Genomic DNA, 21,887 nt, shown 5'->3' with positions numbered 1-21,887 from the left:
TATAGTCTCATACCGTGCACCACTCTCACGTAGCCCAAAGCCTGCAAATTTCATAGCAGACTAAGTGAACTGAGAAATTTAACGAAATTTGGCTTTCTGATTCATTTTAAAATCCCAGCAGGTTTTGCTACACCAGACAGCACACTCTGTTCCCCATAGATACATGCAACCCTAACAAAAACATCATTCTTTCTCTCCTGTTTCTCTTGCAGTAGATATTTTTGGGAACCTAGAACTGCCTTGCATCATTGCAGCTATCTTTTCATGCACTGACACAAGAGCTACCAGGTGTCAGCAGCTTTGCATAATGGTTCTTTGCATATCTGCAACACTAAAGCTGTGAAAGCATCCAATGATTTATAGTCATGATTAGTATTCTGTATATTCTAAAACATTGGTGCCTGCACTTCTGTGTCCTGCTTTGAGTTGAACTTGACTGTGTTTTGTGCTAGAGAGATTTGTTTCTTTGTTTTTTTGTTTCAGATCTAACACTGCTCTACGAATACAAACATTGGGGTAATTTTGTTCTTTGTTTCACGGAAGACTTCTGGCACTTGTCTGCTTGCAAAGAAAAGCTGCTGATTTGAAAATACCAATTCCAGACCATTACATGGTATACTGTGGTCCTGTGTTAACGTTTTCCTTTCCTTCTGTTGGTGGATAGGTGTCCTTATTCCATACTAACAGAATGGCTGTGGCCAGCCAGTATGAAGAGCAGTAGAACATCTGCCTGCATTTCTCTGCCTTCTCCTTCCACTTCTGAGTGCCCAATGAAGTCAGTGCCCTGCCAGGCTTCCAGTTCTCCTGCAATTTAGCCCCCTATGGCAGAGCACATGCACTGTGACACCTCATCTCAGTCAGCTGCCACCTTTCTCAGCAGATCCTGCAGTCAGCTCACTGGCTTTTTTGCTATCTTTGAATGAGGGTTTTTCCACCCTTAAACCTTGCAGCCCAACTGCATAAAATTGATTCTCCCCGTACAGCACTTTCATTACCCAACCATTGGCCAGGCATAGTGAGATTCATGAGATCCTTTGTTCTGCTGCCTCTTCAGGACAAGGAGGTGATGTGGTGGGCATTGGTACTGCATGTATACTGTACAGCTGGGTGACTGGAGTGTTAACAAGATTGTCACTTTATGGAATTGATTGGTATTCATTTCTGTGGTTTCTGAAATCACTCAGGTCATGAGATCACTTGGTCTGTTCAGCCTGGAGAAGAGGAGGCTGAGGGGAGACCTCATTGCAGTCTGCAGCTTCCTCGTGAGGGGAAGTGGAGGAGCAGACAGTGATTTTTTCTCTGAGGTGACCAGTGAAAGGACCTAAGGGAATGGTCTAAAGTTGTGTCAGGGAGGTTTAGGTTGGATATTAGAAAAAGGTTCTTCACCCAGAGGGTGGTTGGGCACTGGAATAGGCTCCTCAGGGGAGTGGTCACAGTACCAAGCCTGACAGAGTTCAAGAAGCATTTGTATGATACTCTCAGGCACATGGTGTAACTCTTGGGGATGGTCCTGTGCAGGGCCAGGAATTGGACTCAATGATCCTTATGGGTCCTTTCCAACTCAGTATATTCTGTGATTCTGTAAAATAAAGACCACAAAATTTGTCAATGTAAGTTTGGTAAAGAGTATATTTTAAGTAAACCTACAGCTTTGAATTATAGATTTAAAATGATGGAGAGTCTAATGTTTTACTTAATAAATCATTCAAATAGCTAATTATGCTGTATTAAAAAAAAAAAAAGGTTAAAAAAAAACCAAACAAAAATGATGGTTTGTTTTCAGTCTGAATTTGTCCAACTTCAGCTTCCAGCCATAGTATCTGGTTAGATTTTTGCCTGCCAGGCACTGGATGTCTTCTCTCTGTGTATATATGCACACAGCAAGCTCAAGTCACCTGCTCATAATGTAGCATAATATAAGGTGCACTTTTTAAGTTGTACCAAGCACAGCAGAGCAAGATAGCTCTCTATTATTTTATTTAAGCCTGCAAGCAAGCTGATGTGGCTGTAAACTCTCTCCTTCAACATGGATGGGGCTGTGTTAAAACCATGGTGGAATTGTACAGTCTTTCATTAACTATTTAAAAACAAATATGGCACTGGCAATTGTTGAAGGTGATATTTTCCTCCAGCTGTTTTTCACTGGGCTTGGGTGCTGTATAAACATTACCTGCTGTGCTTTACATAAACACTTAGGCAAGCACCACCCTTAATGAGTAGAAAACATACATGTCTTCAGTGGAAATGTTTATATTCTCAAGTATGTAATCACTAGTCTGTGTTTGTACCATAGGAGTATTTAAATGTCCATGGTGGACTGCTGACCCTAATAAAAGTATTTATGAGTGTGCCTCAGGGACAGCCTGCCTGGACATGCTCAGAGCAGAATAAGTTCCTTCCTCACGTAACATGATACTGGACACTCTTGAGTATCCAGGTGGCTCCTGATGTGCAGGTGTGAGAAGGCATGGCCACCAGCTGTGCTTGGAGCTGTGCTTCCAGGCTCACTGGAGAGCAGGACAGCCGAGGGCAGCTGAGAAGCAGCCACTGAAATACAATGTGGGCAGGCTCTGCAGGTGCATTACAGACCTGGGGTCCCTGGCCCCAAAATATGAAAATCATAATTCCCATTCTGAGAAGATTTGTACATAGACTTCACACTTCTCACTACAAACTCTTTTTAATTTGAGTAGATGTGGTCTCTACCCTGAAGTAAAGCATATGTGTTCAGCATGCAGGGACAATGTTCTAAGTTCAAATCTACTCTGGAAAAAGCAAACAATTTTTCCTCAGCACGGTATCTAAGACATAGTTGAGTTTCAGGGCTGGGAGGGATCTTTAGATTCCCAGAGCAGATAAAACAGCTGGTGAAAGGCTAATGCACAGAAAATACATGGCTTACGTACTCTGGGATTTCTTTTCTTAGCACAGTTCTATCACCAAACAATTTACTTAGTGTCATGATAATGAGTTTCATAACTGAAAAAAAAAATAAATTCTTAAAGTCAGTATATTACTGTTTGCAGTATGGAGTTAATTATCTGTATGGCAGCATATGTTCTAAGACAGCTTTTTGGCAGGTAAAGTTACTGTGTGTCTACACTCATGACTTTGTCCATATAATTCGAGTAAACTTCATGTAAAGAAAGAAATATTTGAGAGAAAAGGAGTACAGAACATAAACAGCTAAATCCCGCATTTTCCAGCATTAGGGTAGTGACATGCATCTGATGACCAAATCCCATACACTGTCATTACTTGGACTGTAGTTTCAATTGGGATTGATTTTATGTTCACTAATTTTGAGGTACCCAAGCTGCAAAACCAAACCAACCTTGTGTTCAGTAATCCCATGTACAGACACAGATCCTCTACAGATTTGCTAAATAATAGCCATTGTGAAAATACGGGCATCTCATCTATTCCCTCTGTGTGGCAGCAACATTAGAAGATCCAAGTATCTCAATCATGAAAACCACTTTTACTTTGCAAAATACCAGTTCATACACAGAGACATTTGCCTTGATTGATCATTAGGCATACCTATGGCACATGTCACTACCAAAGTACAAATCAAGTATTTCTGGTTTGGGTTAGTATAACTCAGCTTTTCCATACACCCCTAAGGTGCCAAAGAGTAATATATGTTATTAATTATTTACTTAAATACATCTGTAGCTCAAAGCCTACACTCTTCTAAAAGACATTAGGAAATATTCCAAACATTTCTTGATTTAATGCTAACTAAAAATATCTTATCCTCAGATTACACAGTAGGATGTCAAAGGTGAGAATATTTGTCCTGGACATCCGACATGACTCCCTGTTCCATACATATGACCTGGGTTCCACGGAAAGTACAATTCCTTTCTTGCCCTCTTCAGAATAAAATCCCTTATCTTTCATAGATCACTTCTAGGTGGCCTAAATGCAGTAAGTTTTTGGTTTTGACTGAAATCTGCTGATAACCAGTGAAAAACCTCAATCATCTTTTATATGTTAACGTGTTTTACTTATCTAAAAAACAGTCTGAATAACTTTGACATTTGAAAATTCTAGGATTTGGGAGGGGGGAAGGGAAGTTGTATTTCAAAACCAGAAAAACTGTTCAGGAAATTCCAGTCAGCTCCACTCCTTGGGCCTGTGGGTCTACTTTAATTAGCACTTCCAGCTGGCCAGATTGTTGCTAAGAAGGTAGTTCTAGAGAACTCAATGAGTAATGTCAAAAATGTTGATACCTCAGGATTTGAGAACAAAACCAGCTTAAATGGAAGAATATGTTAATTAGATATCAAGACGTTAAAGAATAATCTCTTTACTAAGAAATCTGATAATACTTGTATCAGCTAATTTTGCTTTTACTAAAATATTTACATTGAAAGGCTTCACCAAATTACATGTTTTTTACTGACCACAATTTACTTCATTATAGCAGTTGACAAACAAGAGCTTACAATCTTGACTGGTGTTTAAAAGCCTCACCAATCCTTCCTTTGAAAGGTTAACTTAAAATTCAGAAAATGGGCCACTTTATTCTCTCTTGGTAGTTCTATAATAAAAGGTTGATTGTTCAAGCAGCAGCATTCAATTATTTTGTTTCTGATAGTATCTACATGTAAAAAAATCTAGCTAGGCTCAGCTGGTCCCTGTAGGCTTTCCAGTTCTAGCCTTCAGTAAAAGGATGCAAAATAAAAAAATCAGAGCCTCACAATTAACATTCAAAATGTCAAGTATTATGTTGTCAAGTTAAAGAATGAAATTTGCTTCCAGGAATATCAGATACAGAAAAGCTTCTGGAGTGTTTACCCATTTTTTAGTGAAACTCATTCTTCACATATGAGAAAAATATGCTGGAGAAAAAATATGCTAACTAGGGAAGTCAGAGCGGCAACCACCATTCAGAGAAGTTGCCCACAAATGTAGCCCTCTGGTTCTTGTTGAATTAGTCATGATACTAGATCTCTATAACAGACATTGAAAACTTATGCCATATTAACATAGCTGAAGCAGAAAACAAATGGTTCCCTATCTGTGTTTTTGTTTCACTTTTTTTTTCCCCCAGAGGACCTGGGATGCTTAAACAATAGATGTGCAGACCAAAAGCAATGAAAGTTATTGCTCTGATTGTGATGGTTGAAAGAAAAACAACACTGGCCTTCAAAAGTTTAGGGAGCAAAATAAATACAGAGTTTTAGAATTAAGCATCAAAATGACGCCACTGAATAACATCCTGAAAACATGGTGAGAATATACATCCAGTGTAAAATAAATCAGCTCTCAAAGGGAAAGTGATGGGAATGAATCAAACCATTTTGAAATTAGTGTTAATTTTGGTAGTTAGCCTGAATTTTAGCCCCACATTTACTCACTTTGCTTACTGATCTTATAGGTGGGAAACTGAAAGGACAGGAGTGTTTCAGAAGAGAAAAATCAATGCTGTTACAATGGATCCTCACTAACAGCAATAGGAGCATGACAAAGAGGCTCTGGCATTGGAAAGAAGCTTGGCAGTGCTGAACAATCAGATAAAGCACTTTTTACTTGCAAGCCAGTTGAAGCAGGCCCCTAAACAGACCAGTGCACAGATGTGTTCTGTTCCTTGAAAATCTCAGCTCCTATTTAAGAGAAAGGGATAAAACAGGAACACAACCAACACAGAAATACTGGTAATTTTTGTAAAAAATTATGGGTTTACCAGAAAGTGTAAAATTCTTTGTCCATCATTGAGTAGTTTGTTAAATGGTTTGTGTGTGTGGTTTCCTAATGGTCTTTTTTTTTTTCTCACAAAAAAATTATACAATCTATATATCCTATCATGCTGAGTGTCTGTCATCTTGTCCTGATGACCTGCACTTCATATTTGCAAAACTCTGCCACATTTCTTCTGCCAAGACACATGTTCCAAGAAGCCCATGGAGCCTGTGCTGTGACACACTTACACTGGGAGCGGAGGCACAATCATGCCCAAGAAACAGTTCCTTTGGGTAATTCATGTTTCCTGTAATTCTGGGAGAAGCTCTGCCATCTTCCTTCTCCCTCCCCAGCTGATTCAATCCCTTGCCGAAAGGTAATACCGCAAAATCCATCCTTTGTTATCCAGTAGGAGAGCAGCAGTAAACAATTCAAGGACAATAGCCACTAGACATATGGAAAACATTTCATTTTTACTGAGCTGCCACATGCAGATCCTTTGCTAATGAGAATTCCTGAAGGTTGAGAACTACTCTAATCTGCTTGCCTGTTGTTGAAACCCCATACTTTTTGTGGAACAGAAGATCCCTCTAGAACGTCTTAGATGACCCAGAAAAGTTTGGTTTTGCTTTTTTAAAGATGACACTTTAGACTGGAGAAGTACTAAAAAATAACAGGTTAAGGGACAACTCAGCAGTGTCACATAGGAGGCCAATAGTGACCTCATACTTCACATTTCCAGTGACTTTCATGGCTTTTAAAAAGTCTTTTGTATTGTACAGTCTCTTGGTTATTTGACAGAGCCCAGCAAAATCCCCATTTCCAGATCTGAGAGGGCTGTGTTATCTCCTGGACTCTTGTTCCCCGCCCGCGGCACTTGGCGCGGGTTCCTCTCCCAAGGATGAGCGATAGCAGCCAGTGGGGACAACAACCCTTAGCACCGGCACGTCTCCACTACACGTTTGCTGCCTGTGGAGCCAAAGGTGATAGTTTGAAGGGACGATGACGGCAGGCACATGGGGCTGGACCCCCTAAACAGCGCTCACTCAAGAGTCTGTGGCACAGAGAGCGGCTGGCTCAGCTTGCTTCCTCGGCTGCGCTGGAAGCAGACGGGATCCAAGTCTGTAAAAGTCCTGGAGGTCAGGAGACGGTTTTTAGAGGTGACTCTCGCTGAACCTCCTTCCCTAGCGCTGGGGATCCTCCGCACCACCAGCACCCGGCCGCGTCCCCCCCACCGGGGCCAGCGGCGGGAGGGCTGGGCGGGCTCCTGGGCGGGCGGCACCGCACCGGACCCGCCTCTCCGCCCGCCGAGCACCCTCCTTCTCCCCCGCGCCGAGGCGAGGGGCTGCCCGCGGCTCCGGGGCCACACAAAGCGGCGAGTGGCGGTGCCCTCCCCGCCGCCCGTCCGGCGGCAGCCGCTCCCGGGGCCGGCCGGAGGCGCGGGGCAGCCCCGCGGCGCCCACCATGGAGCCGCCGGTGCCTCCGCAGGAGCAGCCGCCGCGCCCTCGCTCGCACACGGTCACCACCACCAGCAGCTCCTTCACCGCCAACCTGTCGGCCAGCTCCAGCACCCTCGCCTACGACAGGGAGTTCCTGCGGACCGTGCCCGGGCTCCTCATGGTGACCGAGATCGTGAGTGACCCCGGGCAGGCGGCGGGAGTCGGGCCGGGGTAGGGGGCGCGGAGGGGCGGGGGAGCCTCGGCCTGGCATTGCTGTGGCGTGGAATTGGGGTGTTTCCCCCTCAGTGCATCACCCAGTGCGGGTGCGGTGTGTCCGTGCCCGCAGGTGAAGTGGTGGGAAAGAACGAGCCCATGGAAGGAAGAGCGGCTCTGCGGCGGGGGGCACAAACCTCCCGCCTGGAAACTATCGACAAATGGAAAAGTAACACAGAGCACACGCGGTCTGTTCAGCCTCCCACAGCGTCTGCGGTATCATCCCCTCCCGTAGCGGAAAGATGAGTTTTGACTGATTTTTGGAGACTTTTCTCTAACCACATTGGTTGTGTACGCTTCGCACTTTATAGCGCTCGGATAGTCATGATGTGGAGTTAATGAGGCAACTTCTTCGTCTTCTAGTCAGTAAAAAGAATTTCCTTGTGCTCTTAGTGGTTAAATACACTTAAGCAGAGCAGGAGATGAACTAACAGCTTTTGCGTTTGGTAGTGATTTTATTTTTTGCAGGTACTCCCACATAAGGTGTAAACGAATGTCCAGAGGGCCAGGCAGCGCGGGGTTGTCAATTTAGTGGTAGGTGGTGAACAGCACAATGCTGGGATCCCTCTGCAGGCCTGCGTGACCTCATTGTGTTAAGCAACACATACTCAGCATCTCCTCCTAAAAATAATGTGTTTAATTCTACTCATCTATGCTATTCCTAATTAAGGAACTTATAGAGCTGGTTGGTTGCCCCAAATAACTTTTTGAGTTTCCTGTGTGGTGTTTCTGGTGTGTTGATGTTGGAAGGATTAACTTATCTGACCACATTTTCAAGGCTTGAAAACATTGTGCTTCACCAGAGCAGTGGAATGGCTGTTGGTTTTGCTGACTTCAGAGTTAAAATAACCAAGTAAAGCTTCATGCTGATGTGTGGTGTAAGACCTCTGGCAGGAACAATGCCATTGGAGAGAGGATGCACATTGAGATGCCAGCTTGCTGTGTGGGCAAGTATTGGTAAGGCTGTGAAGTCAGAGCCTGCTACCAGCCGGTACCTTGTATGCTGGTGTTGTTGGGAATTTTATCAGTTTTCAGCAGATAGGTAATTGTAGGCTTGTTTTGGTTGTTAAATACAGGAGATGCTTCACTGCCAAAGTTGTGGTAGATCTGTGAATAACGAAGTCTTAGTTTTTGAAAGAACAGCTGCTTTCTTTTCCACTCCTTTTCAGTTAGTAATTACAACAGTTATGAACCTTTCTTGTACTTTATCTGAAGAGCGATCCCACTGTAGATTGTTAGAGAGGTGCCCAAGGCTTTTCCCAAGCCCTGATGGAATGTCATGTATTTATCCTGGCTTCGCATACTGAATCGACTGCACTGACATTGAGCTGCATGGCCATAGGGCATGGACAGGTTCTTGCTTACTCTTTGCTGGAAGTATGCTTTCTAGTTTGTGCTGACAGGTGTTGTTGTGCAGCTTACCTTTCTAAACAGTGAAGATGTTTTTTAGGGGGATTTTGTTTCCTGTCAGCCATTCCTAATTCCTGGAACAATTATAAAATTATTCTTTCAGCGACCATTTTGAGATGCTTGAGTCCATTGACATTTAGAGTTAGCTTTAAGCTTCATAAGTACTTGAGAACACATTTACCAACTTCAAAAGAATCAACGCTAACTGATTTGTAGGCTAGTGTAGAGTTTTATCTGCCCTACAGGTTCCCATGCATGTATTTTTATTGATCAGCAGTGTGAAGGTCAGCAGTTCCTGGCCTCAAAGAGGGTAACAGTAGTCTCTAGATGTGGATTAACTTTTACTGGTTTGTGATGATGTGTTTGAAATAATGGAGGACAGTTCTAATATGAAGTTGAAAACAGTAAGGCAGGTCCTACAGAAGTAAAGTATTGATAGATAGTGCCTTTGAGATAATATTTCTGGTTCTTAACTCTTAACTACTTATTTTAAAGCAGCTGGAGTAGCTGTTCTTCTGTGAAATTAAAGGAAAAGAAAAGCGTTAGTGAATTCTCTGATATAGAACGAACTGAAAACCCGCCACAGTTATTAAAATCAAACAGTGAGTTTATGTGTGTGTGCATATATATATATACATATATATATATATTTGGCATTGGTTTATGGTCAAATGTTTTCCACCAGTTCTGTATGTTCTTTTTTTTTCCTAATAGAAAATATGTTTTAAAAGAGCATTACACAAGTTCTCTATTTCAAAATTGGCTGTGCATATTCAGCAGTAATGGAGTTTTGTACCCCAAGTCTACCTGTTCCGATTGTTGTGGCCTGCCTACAGAGATTGTCCCTTCAGGATGTTTCTGACCCTCAGTGCTGATCCCTCAGCTCACAGCATGATCCTTCTGCTAAGGATTTACAAACCTGCAAATGAGACCAACTCACATGTTGGAAAGCAGACTGGTTTTAGTAATATCTGTTATCACTCCAGCTACTCATCTGCGAGACCCCATGTTCTTTGATACCATGTTAAAGCTGAGCTCAGAGTGTTAAACAACAGTGCTGACTGTTCTGAGTATGTGCTGTGGGGCTGTGTAAATATTTGATTATTGCCACTGTCAGTCAGCTATGTGCATGCAGCAAGAGGAGTGCAGTCTTTTAGTCTCCTGGCTCTGAGACTGGAACTTTTCTTCTCTGTGTAGGCAAACAGCAAATCTGTGTTATTCTTTGACCAAAGAAAATGGAAAAGCAGGAAGTTACCATATAAATTAAATCTTTCAGTCCCTTAAATGAAGGATTTTGATCAGGTTTTGTTTCTACATCCCTAATTTGGGTGCTGTGAAGGTGAATTAACTGCTGCCTGGATTTCCACATGTGCTGGTAACCAGCCTACATCTGCACTGAGATTGTGGTTTAATGGCACAGTAAATTCAGCTTAACAGCTCCTACTCAGAGATTCTTTGTAGTGCTGCTAAGCACTGGTCTGCTATTAACTCAGTCTGCTGTTTCCAATTTGTTCAAAACGAGTTAGCTTTATAAAGACAGGTTTTGTGATGGATCAGGTGTCATCTGTCCTTTATGTAGCTGCTTTAGAGCCAGCATAAATCTGGGATGAGGTTGACTGTGCATATTGAGCAGTAATAGAGTCATGTACCCAAACCTGGTTCAGCTTAATTCTGTAATGCCGTTTGGTCTAGCACTGCACACATCCAGTATGAATGAACACAGAAGTGCAGCCTGAAGTGTAGGCTAAATTACCTGGTGCTGACAGATTTCCATTGCCTTCTACATCTGCCTCCATGCCCAGGGAGGGTGCAAGGTTTCCTGCCACTCACTGGGAAAGAACCGGGGTTAGTTTATTTCAGTGTAAAGAGCAAAATAGAAAATGCCACGGATTTCTGAGAGAGGCCTTTGGAAACTGGCATAAAATGCAACCTGGTGCATGAAATCTTACCAAAGTACTTATATACAGGAGTAGTGAAGCTTGCTGGACAAGGCAGGGGCTTCTGACTCTAGAGAATTGGATTCACTGGCCTTAGCTGGCCAGTGACTACTGAAAATTTATCTGGATCTCTAACTTCTCTGAATGCCTTATCCATTCATGGAATATGGATACAAGTCTTTGTAAGGCACACTTTGATCTGTTGGTGAAAAGTAATAAATAAGACATAAGCGGTGTTACAGGAAGTCTTTAAATGAGATGTCAATCATCTGGGTTGACACTGCAGTAAAAACATATCATATAGAAGAATGGATACTTATTCCTACAGTGTAGCACCACCATCACCTCTGGAGGATTTATCCTTTCAAGAGAAGCAAGTGTAGCAACTTCCTGAGATCTCTTTTGAATGTTTCTTTTCTGTACAATGATGGCCCAGAAAAACTGTGTTTGTCTTCCTGAGGCTTTTATGGCCAAGATAAATGATAGCTAATGATACCTTCTCAGAGCTTTAAATCAGCTTCTCAGGTCAAGCATTATGGATCACTTTGGGGAGGTGGACAGTTCTGTGGTTGTTATGGATGTAGTTATAAAAATATTTACTTTCTAGCACGATGACACTGATTCCTTCAGATTGTTGCTTCACAGCAGTGTGTTGCTAGATGCAATCTCTTGTAAAACTTCCAGTACTAATTTAAAGGCTTGTGATGACTATTTGACCTTGACAATAAAAAATGCTTTCTTCGCCTTGAAAAGTTTGGAAGGCTGGGTGAGTGAGATCTTGTGACGGTGTCAATTTTAGTAAATTGTAAGTACACTTGCATTTCTTTATGCTGTTCTATGCAGATTATTCTTTGAGCAAAATGCTCAGAATAAGATAGGTACTTGAAATAGAAGCCTGATAGGATATTTACTTTATTAGCACCACATAAAATTCTGGTTCAAATTTGTTTCTGGACAATAAAAATAATTTTGATCACTGTTTAATTATTCTTCAAATGCAAGACCTTTGAATGTTTAATTCATAAAGGAAGTCTTCTTGAATTTATTTATTCTAATAGAGTGGTGAGCCTCAGAATATTAAATAGATATTGAAAGTTATGTCAGATTTAAGATATTGAGGTTACCAAAACCAGAACAACTGAACATGTCCCAGTGTTGGTTCAGCAGACTTTTCCTCACTTTTTTTTTCCTCTGAGAGATGCATCAGAATCACCTACAGATAATCAAGTTTTGAATTAAGTTAGCAACACAATTATATAAATGTTAAGAAAAAGAAAAACAGAAGTAGACCAGAACTAATACAGTGGGACCATCTACTGTAATAAACCTAAAAGACAAAAATTGTGCTTAAAGCTCTCCTTGCATTTAATCTATTGCCCTCTCTGACTGCAGTTCAAAGTTTTGTGTATAGATCCCATCCTCCACCCTCACCCCCAGTTCTTGGAATAGCCCTCAGAATCACAGAGGTAGTTCCATAAAGCCCCTTTCCTCATCTGAGTAGCAGTAAGGTTTTCTCTTCTTTCAGAAACAGTAGAGATTTGTTTTTCTTTTTTCTTCTTATAATGCAATTTTTATTCCAGTAAGAGTGTGTCTGCTTGCAGGTTGTTGACAATACCAAGGCACCTTCTAACATGTTGAACAAATGCATTGCCTAGAGGAGACACACACAAGCACTATCTTAAAATGATTCACTTTGAATTACTGAGTGGAAAAAACCCTAATCTTGTACTAGTCAGTCATTTCATCCAGTAGCTTCATCTTCCTGTGCATGAATAAGAAAATACACAGTATAAAGTCTCAGCTTTTTCCTTTGCTCTTAATCAGACAAAACTCTCGCTAAAGTCCGGTTTCAGTTCTGCGTTTTTTAGGTGCTGTTGTTCCACTGCTAATCCATAGTGCAACTGTCCTTAATATAGTGAATACACGCCTATATGATTTCCGTCTTCCTCTAGAATCGTAGAGTTATTTAAAGTTCTGTTACCTTAAAGGTCTTTGGTTTCCTGGACAAGATCGGGGTGTTTCCTCAGGAAGAGAGAACTATCTAGGGGACACAAAAAACCAGAACCTTTAGAATGTGCTCCAAGTGATAATAGAAACAGTGTTAGGTCTGACATGGTAGGAGGGTGAAAATGCCTCTTAAACTGAACGCAGAGATTTTACAAAAGGTCAAAAATGCAAAATATTCTCAATACGTCAAAGTTAAGGACAATATGTACGAAATGTCATTATCTCTTCATGAGAAGAATGCTTTAAAGTCATACTTGCACATCAACTTTGTTCTTGGCTGGATAATGAATATAATATAAATCCTTCTCTCTCACCCCTCCCAAACTCTAGAATAAACATTTTTTTTTTGGTACCTACAAAAATCCTTATGCACACAAAGCTAATTTTAAATAATTTTTCTGGTCCTCTGTATCCTGTATCTGTATGATGGCAAAATGTGCAGTCCTCCTATTATCCCTGATGGAATAGGTAGAGTTTCCTAGGTGGTTGGCTTTAGCATAATGCTGTGGCTGGGTGTGTGAGTCATGAGGGTAAATGCTGAGGCTAAAAACATCATGTTCTGAGAACAAAGTTCAATGACAGAGTTGCAAAGAAAGTGGGACTGCATCCCTGGAAACTGCCTTTTTCCAGATATGCCCCATGACTCCCACACATCCCTGGGTAAATGTACTATGGGAACTGAATTGCTTGTGAAGGCAGCGATATTGCCAGATACGCAAATGATGGAGATACCTGATGCTATGTTTTGTCGTAAAATGAATTCAAATCCTGGACTTGTCTGTGTCCCTTTTCTTTGTGGTTGTGGGTTTGTTGATGGTTTGGGGTTTTTTTTTCTCCTATTGTGTTATATTCTTTTTTTTCTCTTTCTACACTGAGATTCCTGCTTTCTGTTTGGAGTGATTTATTACACACTGTTAAGACCTTGAATTAGAAGAACCTAAAGTAGTGTATGTCTATCTGAAAAACCCCTGATTTCCATGCAATGAATGATGAAGAGGTATCTTTGCTGGCAATGTAAGAATGTGAGCAGAGAAAGGATGCAGACAAAAATAGACTATGGTCACACAGGATTCTTGCAAATGGCCGCCCGGGTTCCTGAGTCCATTAACAATATGCTGCTCCTACAGCAGAAGCAGAGGCTTTTCACTTGCTGCCCTAGGATGCTGGGAACACTCCTGTGTGCCTGGGGAGCCTGCTGATATGTCTGCTCTGTTCTGTGTTCTGAACCATCTGTGTAGCAGCAAGAGGCAGGGTTAGAGCAGTGGTGGCTCAAGGGTTCTTCTCAAAAATTGAATTCTCAAAACCACAGAAAAATTCTCTTGAGGACCGTCCTAAACCCTTCAGAACGGAAAGTGTAGAGTGTGTTGTTCTTGTTTGTTGAATGGCTTCTCATTCAGCCTGCTGTTCCTTCCTGTTCTCCCCTGGGAGTAGTAGTGCCATATATTTAGCTTGCAATGGTCATGCGTGCATATATATATATATATATACACATATATATATATACATAGATTTATATATATATTTATGTTTTTTTAGCTTCATTTTTATTTTGGATAAAGTACATATTGTAACAAGGTGATAGTTCTGCACTTGTTCCTCTTTCAATTCCAGGAAAAGAATACAAAGTGTATCTTTGCAGAGAAGACCTAACCCTGTTTTCTAGGGTCAAATAGCAAATGGATTTTAGCATCCATCAGACCTTTGGCAAGGTAGTTCTCTCCTTGTGGCCTGAGCCAGTTCCCATGGAAGCTGCTGGCACTGATTCACCTACCTCTGAAAGGACCGGATCAGGTATAAGACTGGTAAGACTTCAGTGAGGGAGGGACTGAGTAAGGAAAGAATCAAGTCACTGCTTCCAGTGGGAGCTGAGTTTGGTCCAAGGAAAGCTTATGTTAATTAACTTAAAGAAACCGAGCTCTTGGTTCTACATGCATTAATACTACATCCAGGCTTTGCCAGATCACTTCACTACACAGGTTTGGATCAGTCCTGGCTGTGATTGCACTTTTGCCAGGTTAAAGCACAATATTGAGTGTTTACACTGACCCTTTTTGCAAGGTATGGGTGTGCAGATGACGCTGATGCAACAACAGGTTTGCTGAGACAAAACTCTTCAAAGCAAACTGAAAACAGTTTCAACAAATTGGTATCATTAGAGGCATGCTGCACTAAAATCAGATTTTTACAGAACCAAGTCTAAGTAAGTAAGCATGGTAATCATCAGTAAGATGTCAGTCTTTGGATAGATCATAATTCAGGATAAATATATTGAAAAAATCCTAGAAAGAGGGCATGTGGGGAAAGCAACACCTCTGATGATACTCTGGTAGTTGCTTCTTGTGTTTAGCTGGTAGCCTAATGTGCACAAATTGAAAGGAAATCTGTCAGGTACCTCTGCTTCATACCCAAACCCAAGACTGGTTTGTATCATCATTTTTAAATGTGACTGCTATGTCCAGGCCTAGATTTTTAAATATATTCAAGGTGACACTGTTTTGCACTAATCCATTTATTTAGCCTGGAAGTTATAAAGCCACTGACAAGCTTCCTTTTGTTCTCTGTATGTGTGTATAGCGATTACATGAAAGAGTTCTTTAATATATATTTTGGAATATGTTCTCTACATTCAACAGTAATGCTATTCCCAAGGCTCCCAAGCTCCTATGGCAGGCAATGCTGAATGTGGCACTGCAGTTTTGATAGAACTATGAGGAACTGTAGGTGAAATTTAAAAATGGAAACAGTGTTGCAGGCAGGAATTAAGCACTGGGGGACAGGGGAACAGGCAGAAAAAGTATACCACAAAAAGAAAACCTCTATAATGTGTCTTTAAAATGATACTTCACCTGTTAGTGTCAGATTTGGTTGTGTCCACCTGGAGATGGCCATTGTAGGGCAGATTGACAAGGGTCAGGTGAGGAGAGGGTAAATCCATGGTGGATGTCTGTTAGTACTGCTGCAGATTGGAAAGCATAAACAAATGTATAATTGTCCTTTACAGGCTCAGGGCACAACTGTGATACATGCTGGGGAGAGTGGTATTATTATTCAGCCTTAGTGGGGTTAGAAAAAACACCAAAAAATGGCAGCATTTGCATTGATTTGGTTGTAGTTTAATTTTTAAACCATGATGTACCTTGCTACAGTAACCTCATGTGATGTTTCAAAGAGCTTGCGTGTGTATAGGCACATAAAAAACCATTAAAAAACATTATTATGGCTGAAGGTCTTGGAAATTCAAAAGCACCAGAATTATGTTCACCCTGTCAGCGTTGGTTTGGTATTGAATTGTGTGCAGACAATTGAATGCAGTCAAAACCTGCGTAATTGTGTTATTTTTATCAAGAAATTTCTGTCATGGTCGTTGCACAGAAGAGTTCTTCTGGGAGTGACTGGGATATTGTGCATACAGCATTGGAGGAAGTCATGTTGTAAGGAAAGGGATTATTCAAAGAGAAAGGATGGTCTCCTCGCTAATTGCTTCCTTGGAAAATTTGATTTTTATCTTCTGCTTGCACCACAGTATTCCTGTGGGATCCTAAACAAGGCAAGTAAGCCCTACATTTGACTGTGTTTGCTTTTACTCCTTGTTTTCTGAATCCCCAATTTCAGGTCTAAGATGCAAAAGAAATTATTATTTTCGGTTGTGGCTGAAAGTCAGTAGGAGCTATGTTCAGAAGAGGCAAAATGAAGTACCATATGAAGTGCTGTGGAAAGAGAGCATTCCCCAATGTAATTTGGGAAGAATTGACTTTTGACCTTAAGTTTAGTACACCGTCTGTAAAATTGAGACACCATACTACTTTATCTCACAGAGATGTGTTCGGTAGTTTATTAATTGACCTGTGAGATAATTCAGATAACACAGTGCTTTTAAAGTGGCCAAGCAGATACAAAGCTCTGAGTTGCATGTCAGCAGGCTGCATGAATAAACAAGGAGAAAGCAAATCAGGGGAAGGCATTAGTTCTGAACAGAAGTTTCCTTTTGTTGCTCCATTCAGGTGGTGGTGTGGACAAGGAGAAAGTGTGTGATAAAGTATGTGGTCATGTAATTACAAACTATACCATAGTGTATACTTAACTAACTATAGAACTAAGATGTGTGAAGAACTCATTTCCAACAGCGTTGCATACTTAACTGCAAGTATTTCAACATATGTTTGTGTCTGTCTCTCTCTTGTCCACTCTTCTGCCTCTTTATCCCAAGTCCTAATTTTCCAGCTCTTTTCTGTGGTTTTTTTTCCTGTCATTCCCCACCCATCCCCTCACCCTCGTTCCTTCAAGCCTTCTTGCTCAGCATCTCAGGGCAACTTGCTGAAGGCCGGCTTCGCTTGACTTTAATCAAGTCTGCTCTTCTTCAGACTTGACAGAGAAAATCCACAGTAGAAGATGCAGCTCCTGCGATATGATTTTGGCAAAACACAGTCTTAAGAGAGGAGGTGTGAGGCAACTGTAAGAACAGGCTCTGCTCAGTATGAAACATCCATCTTTAATGATTTCATAAAGCTGTAGGTGGACAAAACTATAAATTTTTTTAGAAAAATATTAGAAATAGTGATACGGTGATTTAGGAGGTTGTTGGTGAATATTGTGACATGTTTGGTTCCTACATTCCTTAAAACAAACGACTGAGCCATAGACATAAAGCGGGTTGGGCAGAGCTGGATATTGTGAGAGCTGCAACAATCTTGTGATGACCTCAGTGAAAGATTTTTAGAAAAAAGCTGAAAAGCTCTTCAATATAAGAGATGCAGGATGCATGGAAAAGCAGGATCTCTGATGGGGTTTCTGACATGCTTTGAAGCCTCACTATGTGCACAAGCCATGTTCATTGGACTGTGTAATACAGTTACAACAGTTCTTGTGGATTGCCAGTTGACCCCCAAAATTAAAATATTTCTCCTTCCCTGTGCTGTTACTAAGATATAGCACAGTACAAATGAATACATTATTAGTGTTCTTTTTATTGCTCCTAATGCATGGGAATGAGCTTGGATGCCAAATAAAATTCATACTGGACAGAAAGACAGTTACCATTGGGAAAACTACTGCATTTAGTTTTGGAAAACCACAATCCTTATTTTACTCTTTGGAGTACATTCTTACATTACTGGAACTTAACTTTAAAAGGTCTTAGGAAAGTAATGACCTGCTTGAAGAGATAGCTTGTCTTGTGCTATGTTTTCTGTTTGAAATATGAACATCCATCTGAAGATGCATAATACCAATCTTGAACATATGACACAGGCCTATGGAACTATAATAGAATGATGAAACTTGCCATGATACGATAAACAGCTTTTTGTGTTATGAGGTGCAATTTCATTGTTTCATTTGGTATATTTAAAGAATTTTCCCTGTTTAACTTCTAAGCAAAAATGGTAGGAATCTTAGCCAGTAGGATAAGGTTTCCAATCATTTTGTTCAAACTGAGGATTTCTTTCTAGACTTTGACAATCATGAAACGTGACCAGACACTTGTGCAAAGAACTTGACATTCTCTTTACGTAGTAACAGAGAACCATCTAGCAAATGTTTGCCTGAAGTAACCAAGTCAAGATAATGTTTTAAAGGTGAGATGGGGTCTCCTGTAAAGTGTTTTACCAGCTCAAGTTAAAATTAAACTGAGTACACAGAAATAAATGAGAAGGAATTCTCTAAGCTTGGTTACATCTAATTTTCACTTTCTTATTAAGCTGAACAATGGAATGCTAGTTTCAGGGGGAAAAAAAAAAAACCAACAACAAAAAAAACCCAAAAACCAACCAACCAAAAATCCATCAAAAAAACCCACCCAGACCAATCCACCCTAAACTATGCCTGAAGTAATTTTCACTCTAAAAACTGAGCTTCATTTCAAAATGCTTCTTAAATTTAGGTCTCTCTTTTTAAAAAAAAAATAAATTATAGAGAAGTGCATTTAAAAAGAACACTTAATTTTGACTTGTGTTGGTTGCTGTTTCTGTAAGATTACATAGACAATGTACACATACAAGAAGACGACCCTGAGAACTGGTGCAAATAGAGTCCGGATGAGTTGATGGGAACAAAATCAGATTAAGATCTAATGTACACAAACAATATTGTTATGAAGAGAAGGTTATAATGAATCAGTTCTTGATGCTATTAAAACCTGTCGCGAATTTCCCATTGACTTCAGTCATCCCGACGTATCCGCACATGAAATGAGAAGAACATGAAAGCCTACCTACCGTGAAGGCCAAGTGCACTAATCAGTGCTGATATTGTTTGTCAGACTCCTAAAGATCAGCAGCTCCTTTCCGATAGTCGTTTCCTATCCACTTGTTAGCATTTGGTAAAGGGCGGCTCTGTTGTTCCTTCCGCTCAGCGCTGAAGAACAGTGTATGCCCAGAAACTTTCCCCACTTGTTTCTTTTGCCAGCACCATGGATTAGTCTCCTAAAAGAGATCACCTTCCTTAAGACCTTTCCTCTCCAATGCCCCTGTGTGGAGTCCTTCTGTCAAATTAGATTCAGATTAGGAGGAGCCTATTTAACACTTTTTACCTTTATTTTTTTTTGTTGACCTGTAGTGCTAAAATTGACTTTGGGAAAATAAAAGGCACAGTTAACCTGCTTGGTAACAAGATTCCCCCAAAAATTCCTAAGAGTGCTGTCATGCTATCAGGTTGTTTACCTGTTTCGTTTGCATAGTTTCTTTGTCTTGAACAGAGTAGCTGATAGATGATGAAAGGAGAAGCTGTTTGGATCCATTCATGGGATGTGCCTTATTATCACTCATATGTCTAATTTACATATTTCTTTAAAACTCCCTATAGTCTTGTCTCTCACAGTACAGGTGTCAAAACGGCTCAACATCAGAAATGTCAGTCTAAATGACTGTGTCCCATAGCTGTCCTGCCTCATCACTGGATTATCAAACAATATATACCTTCTCCTGTATTGAAGACAAATCCCTATGTGTGCTGTGTTCTTCCTTTTCTCTTTGTGTGAACTAGCAAAGCTCCCAGCTTTTGATGTCTTTCAGTGCCCTAATTCCTTTCTGGTTTCTTGGTTTGTTGTGCTAAGACCTATAATACTGTTGGCAGTAGGAGATTACATTATGTGCCTCTGTATTTGTGCACAGCTCATCATAGTGGGCTGAGCTTTCAATGTGTGTGGATGAGGGCATTTTGATATAGCAATATCTTACAGCTCGAAGAAAGGGGTACCTGCAAAGTACTACTTTTTTAGTCAAATTATATTTGGGAGGAGTAGTTATTTAAAGAATTTTCCCTTTTTGACTTGAAACTAGTAATAGTTTTCCCTGCGAAGTGTGATAAGTATCTCTGACTGTACACAGACTTTTTGAACAAAAAGCTGCCATGTCATTATCCAGGATTTCCCTTCCCCCCTCAGTGGGAAAACAGGAACTTCTGAGGGGGCAGTAAATAGCTGAAACACTCAACAAAGAGTATTTGAACAAAAGGCTGGTAACACCTCTTCATTGTAACTGCACTTTTGTCATTTCAGGGAAGAAAATATTGGGCAGAAGAAAGCTGCAATACAAATCTGAGGAAATAGAAAGGGGAAAAGGTGTGGAAGTTAGCTAAGTAAATATAATTTAGTTGGTTGTATATATTGGGATGGTATAATATAAACAGAATTGCAGGAAGAGGCTTGGGTTTTTCAGAAGAACCACTGGTGGGAAGGGAAAGCTGTAAGCTTGCACAGTGATATGAAGACTTGTTATTCAAAAAGTCTGTGTGCAGTCAGACATATTTAGTATGTTTTCCCCCAAAGCAAGTGCAGAGCATACCCTCACTCAGCAGCTTGGCTATTGTTACCTTACACCAAAGTTATAAGGAGGAGAGCGTTAGGTATGTGCTGCATCACTTGCTGCTAATAAATCGCAGGTCAGCTGCAGACAGCCTTCGACAAAGGCAGTTGCTGCATTTTTGGTAATTGGTACTGCCAGCCGCCTGCCGGGTCAGGTCGTGGCCACCAGCACTGAACCTGCAGGTGCCCCTGTCACAGTTCTGTCACCTTAACCTGTGGTGAGCTGTGACCTGAGTGATGCAGAGGCTGTTGACGAGTAAACAGTTGCAAATCTGGTGATGAAGTCTGACAAGGTGACTGCCCTCTATTTATCTGCCTTTCTCATCTGCCAGTGGCCGATGGTGTAGCAGCCTTGTCCTCCTTTCTCACAGCTTAGTTTATGCCTAAGCATGAGGCCATGCCCTGAGACAGGGCTGGTGTCCTGCTCTGCTGACTCAGCCTCTGTAACACAGGGATGGGCAGAGGTTGGATGGGATGGAGAACAAGCAGTGCTATTTTAGTCCAGTGTTTTTATCTTGTGCTGAAGAGATTTGCCTGAATTTTAGGACAAAATTCTAGCCTATGCTGGGACTGTGGATATACTTCGCTAGATACGTTGTACCAGCTTTCAGTCTAACAACATGCATGTCTCCCACAGGAAAGTGCTACGCAGGCAGAGGAGCTAGAAGGAGAATGTATGGGAAATACCTTTCCACTAAGAGATGTAGTTGCTCTAAACACTTTCAGGCATGTAAGATTCACTAATCCATAGTAATCCCTGTAGTTTGTAGCCGTTCTGACATCTGTGAACTGTTTTGGAAAATCAGATTTAGAGAGAGAAATGGAACCGAGTGTGTTTGAAAACCCAAAATACATTAGCTGTATTGTGGGGAGAGGGAAGCATGAGTGCATGCAGTGAGAGCAGCAGCTCTTAGGAATTCTGTGTTTATGTATTACAGGAGGCAAATACAGAAGTTCAGATTTCAGGCTGATAGCCCATAAATGCAGACAGCTGAAGCAGTCTCCATGCCTGGCTGTTCACTGCAATTCACAGTTTAGCCTATGGTGATACCCCAAACCAGTGATTTGTTTACCTCAAATACACTGGGCATCAGAGTGCAGTAACTGAGGAGCAGCTTTGTCTGCAGTCACCCTTGCAGGACAGCAACCTCTGGCAGAAAAGCAGAGCGAACATCTGAGGCACATTAAGTCGTTTCTGCTCACTTATTTAAATCTGGATAAGCCAGTGAGGTTTGGTTTGTTTTTTTTCCCTTGATTGGAGACTTCTCTTTCTTGCATTAGAAAGCTGACATTTGTAGCCAGTTGTTCTGTTCTTTGTTTACACAAGGCCTA

At 41.1% G+C, this 21,887-nt stretch overlaps 1 protein-coding gene across 1 annotated transcript in view; it reads left to right on the top strand.

The window, feature by feature from the left end:
• Nucleotides 1–7,078: 7,078 nt before the first annotated feature.
• The window catches only part of CMTM8 (CKLF like MARVEL transmembrane domain containing 8), a 35,425-nt gene continuing 20,616 nt past the window's right edge, over nucleotides 7,079–21,887 (top strand). Inside the window, exon 1 of the mRNA XM_032695541.1 lies at nucleotides 7,079–7,323. Coding sequence (XP_032551432.1) covers nucleotides 7,156–7,323 — 168 coding nt within the window. The 5' untranslated portion in view covers nucleotides 7,079–7,155. The remainder of the gene's footprint in view (nucleotides 7,324–21,887) is intronic.

This window comes from Chiroxiphia lanceolata, chromosome 1, assembly GCF_009829145.1.
Source record: "Chiroxiphia lanceolata isolate bChiLan1 chromosome 1, bChiLan1.pri, whole genome shotgun sequence".
Taxonomy (NCBI): Eukaryota; Metazoa; Chordata; class Aves; order Passeriformes; family Pipridae; genus Chiroxiphia; species Chiroxiphia lanceolata.
The sequence above is the reverse complement of the archived record's forward strand: the minus strand, read 5'-3'. Positions and strand labels throughout refer to the sequence as shown.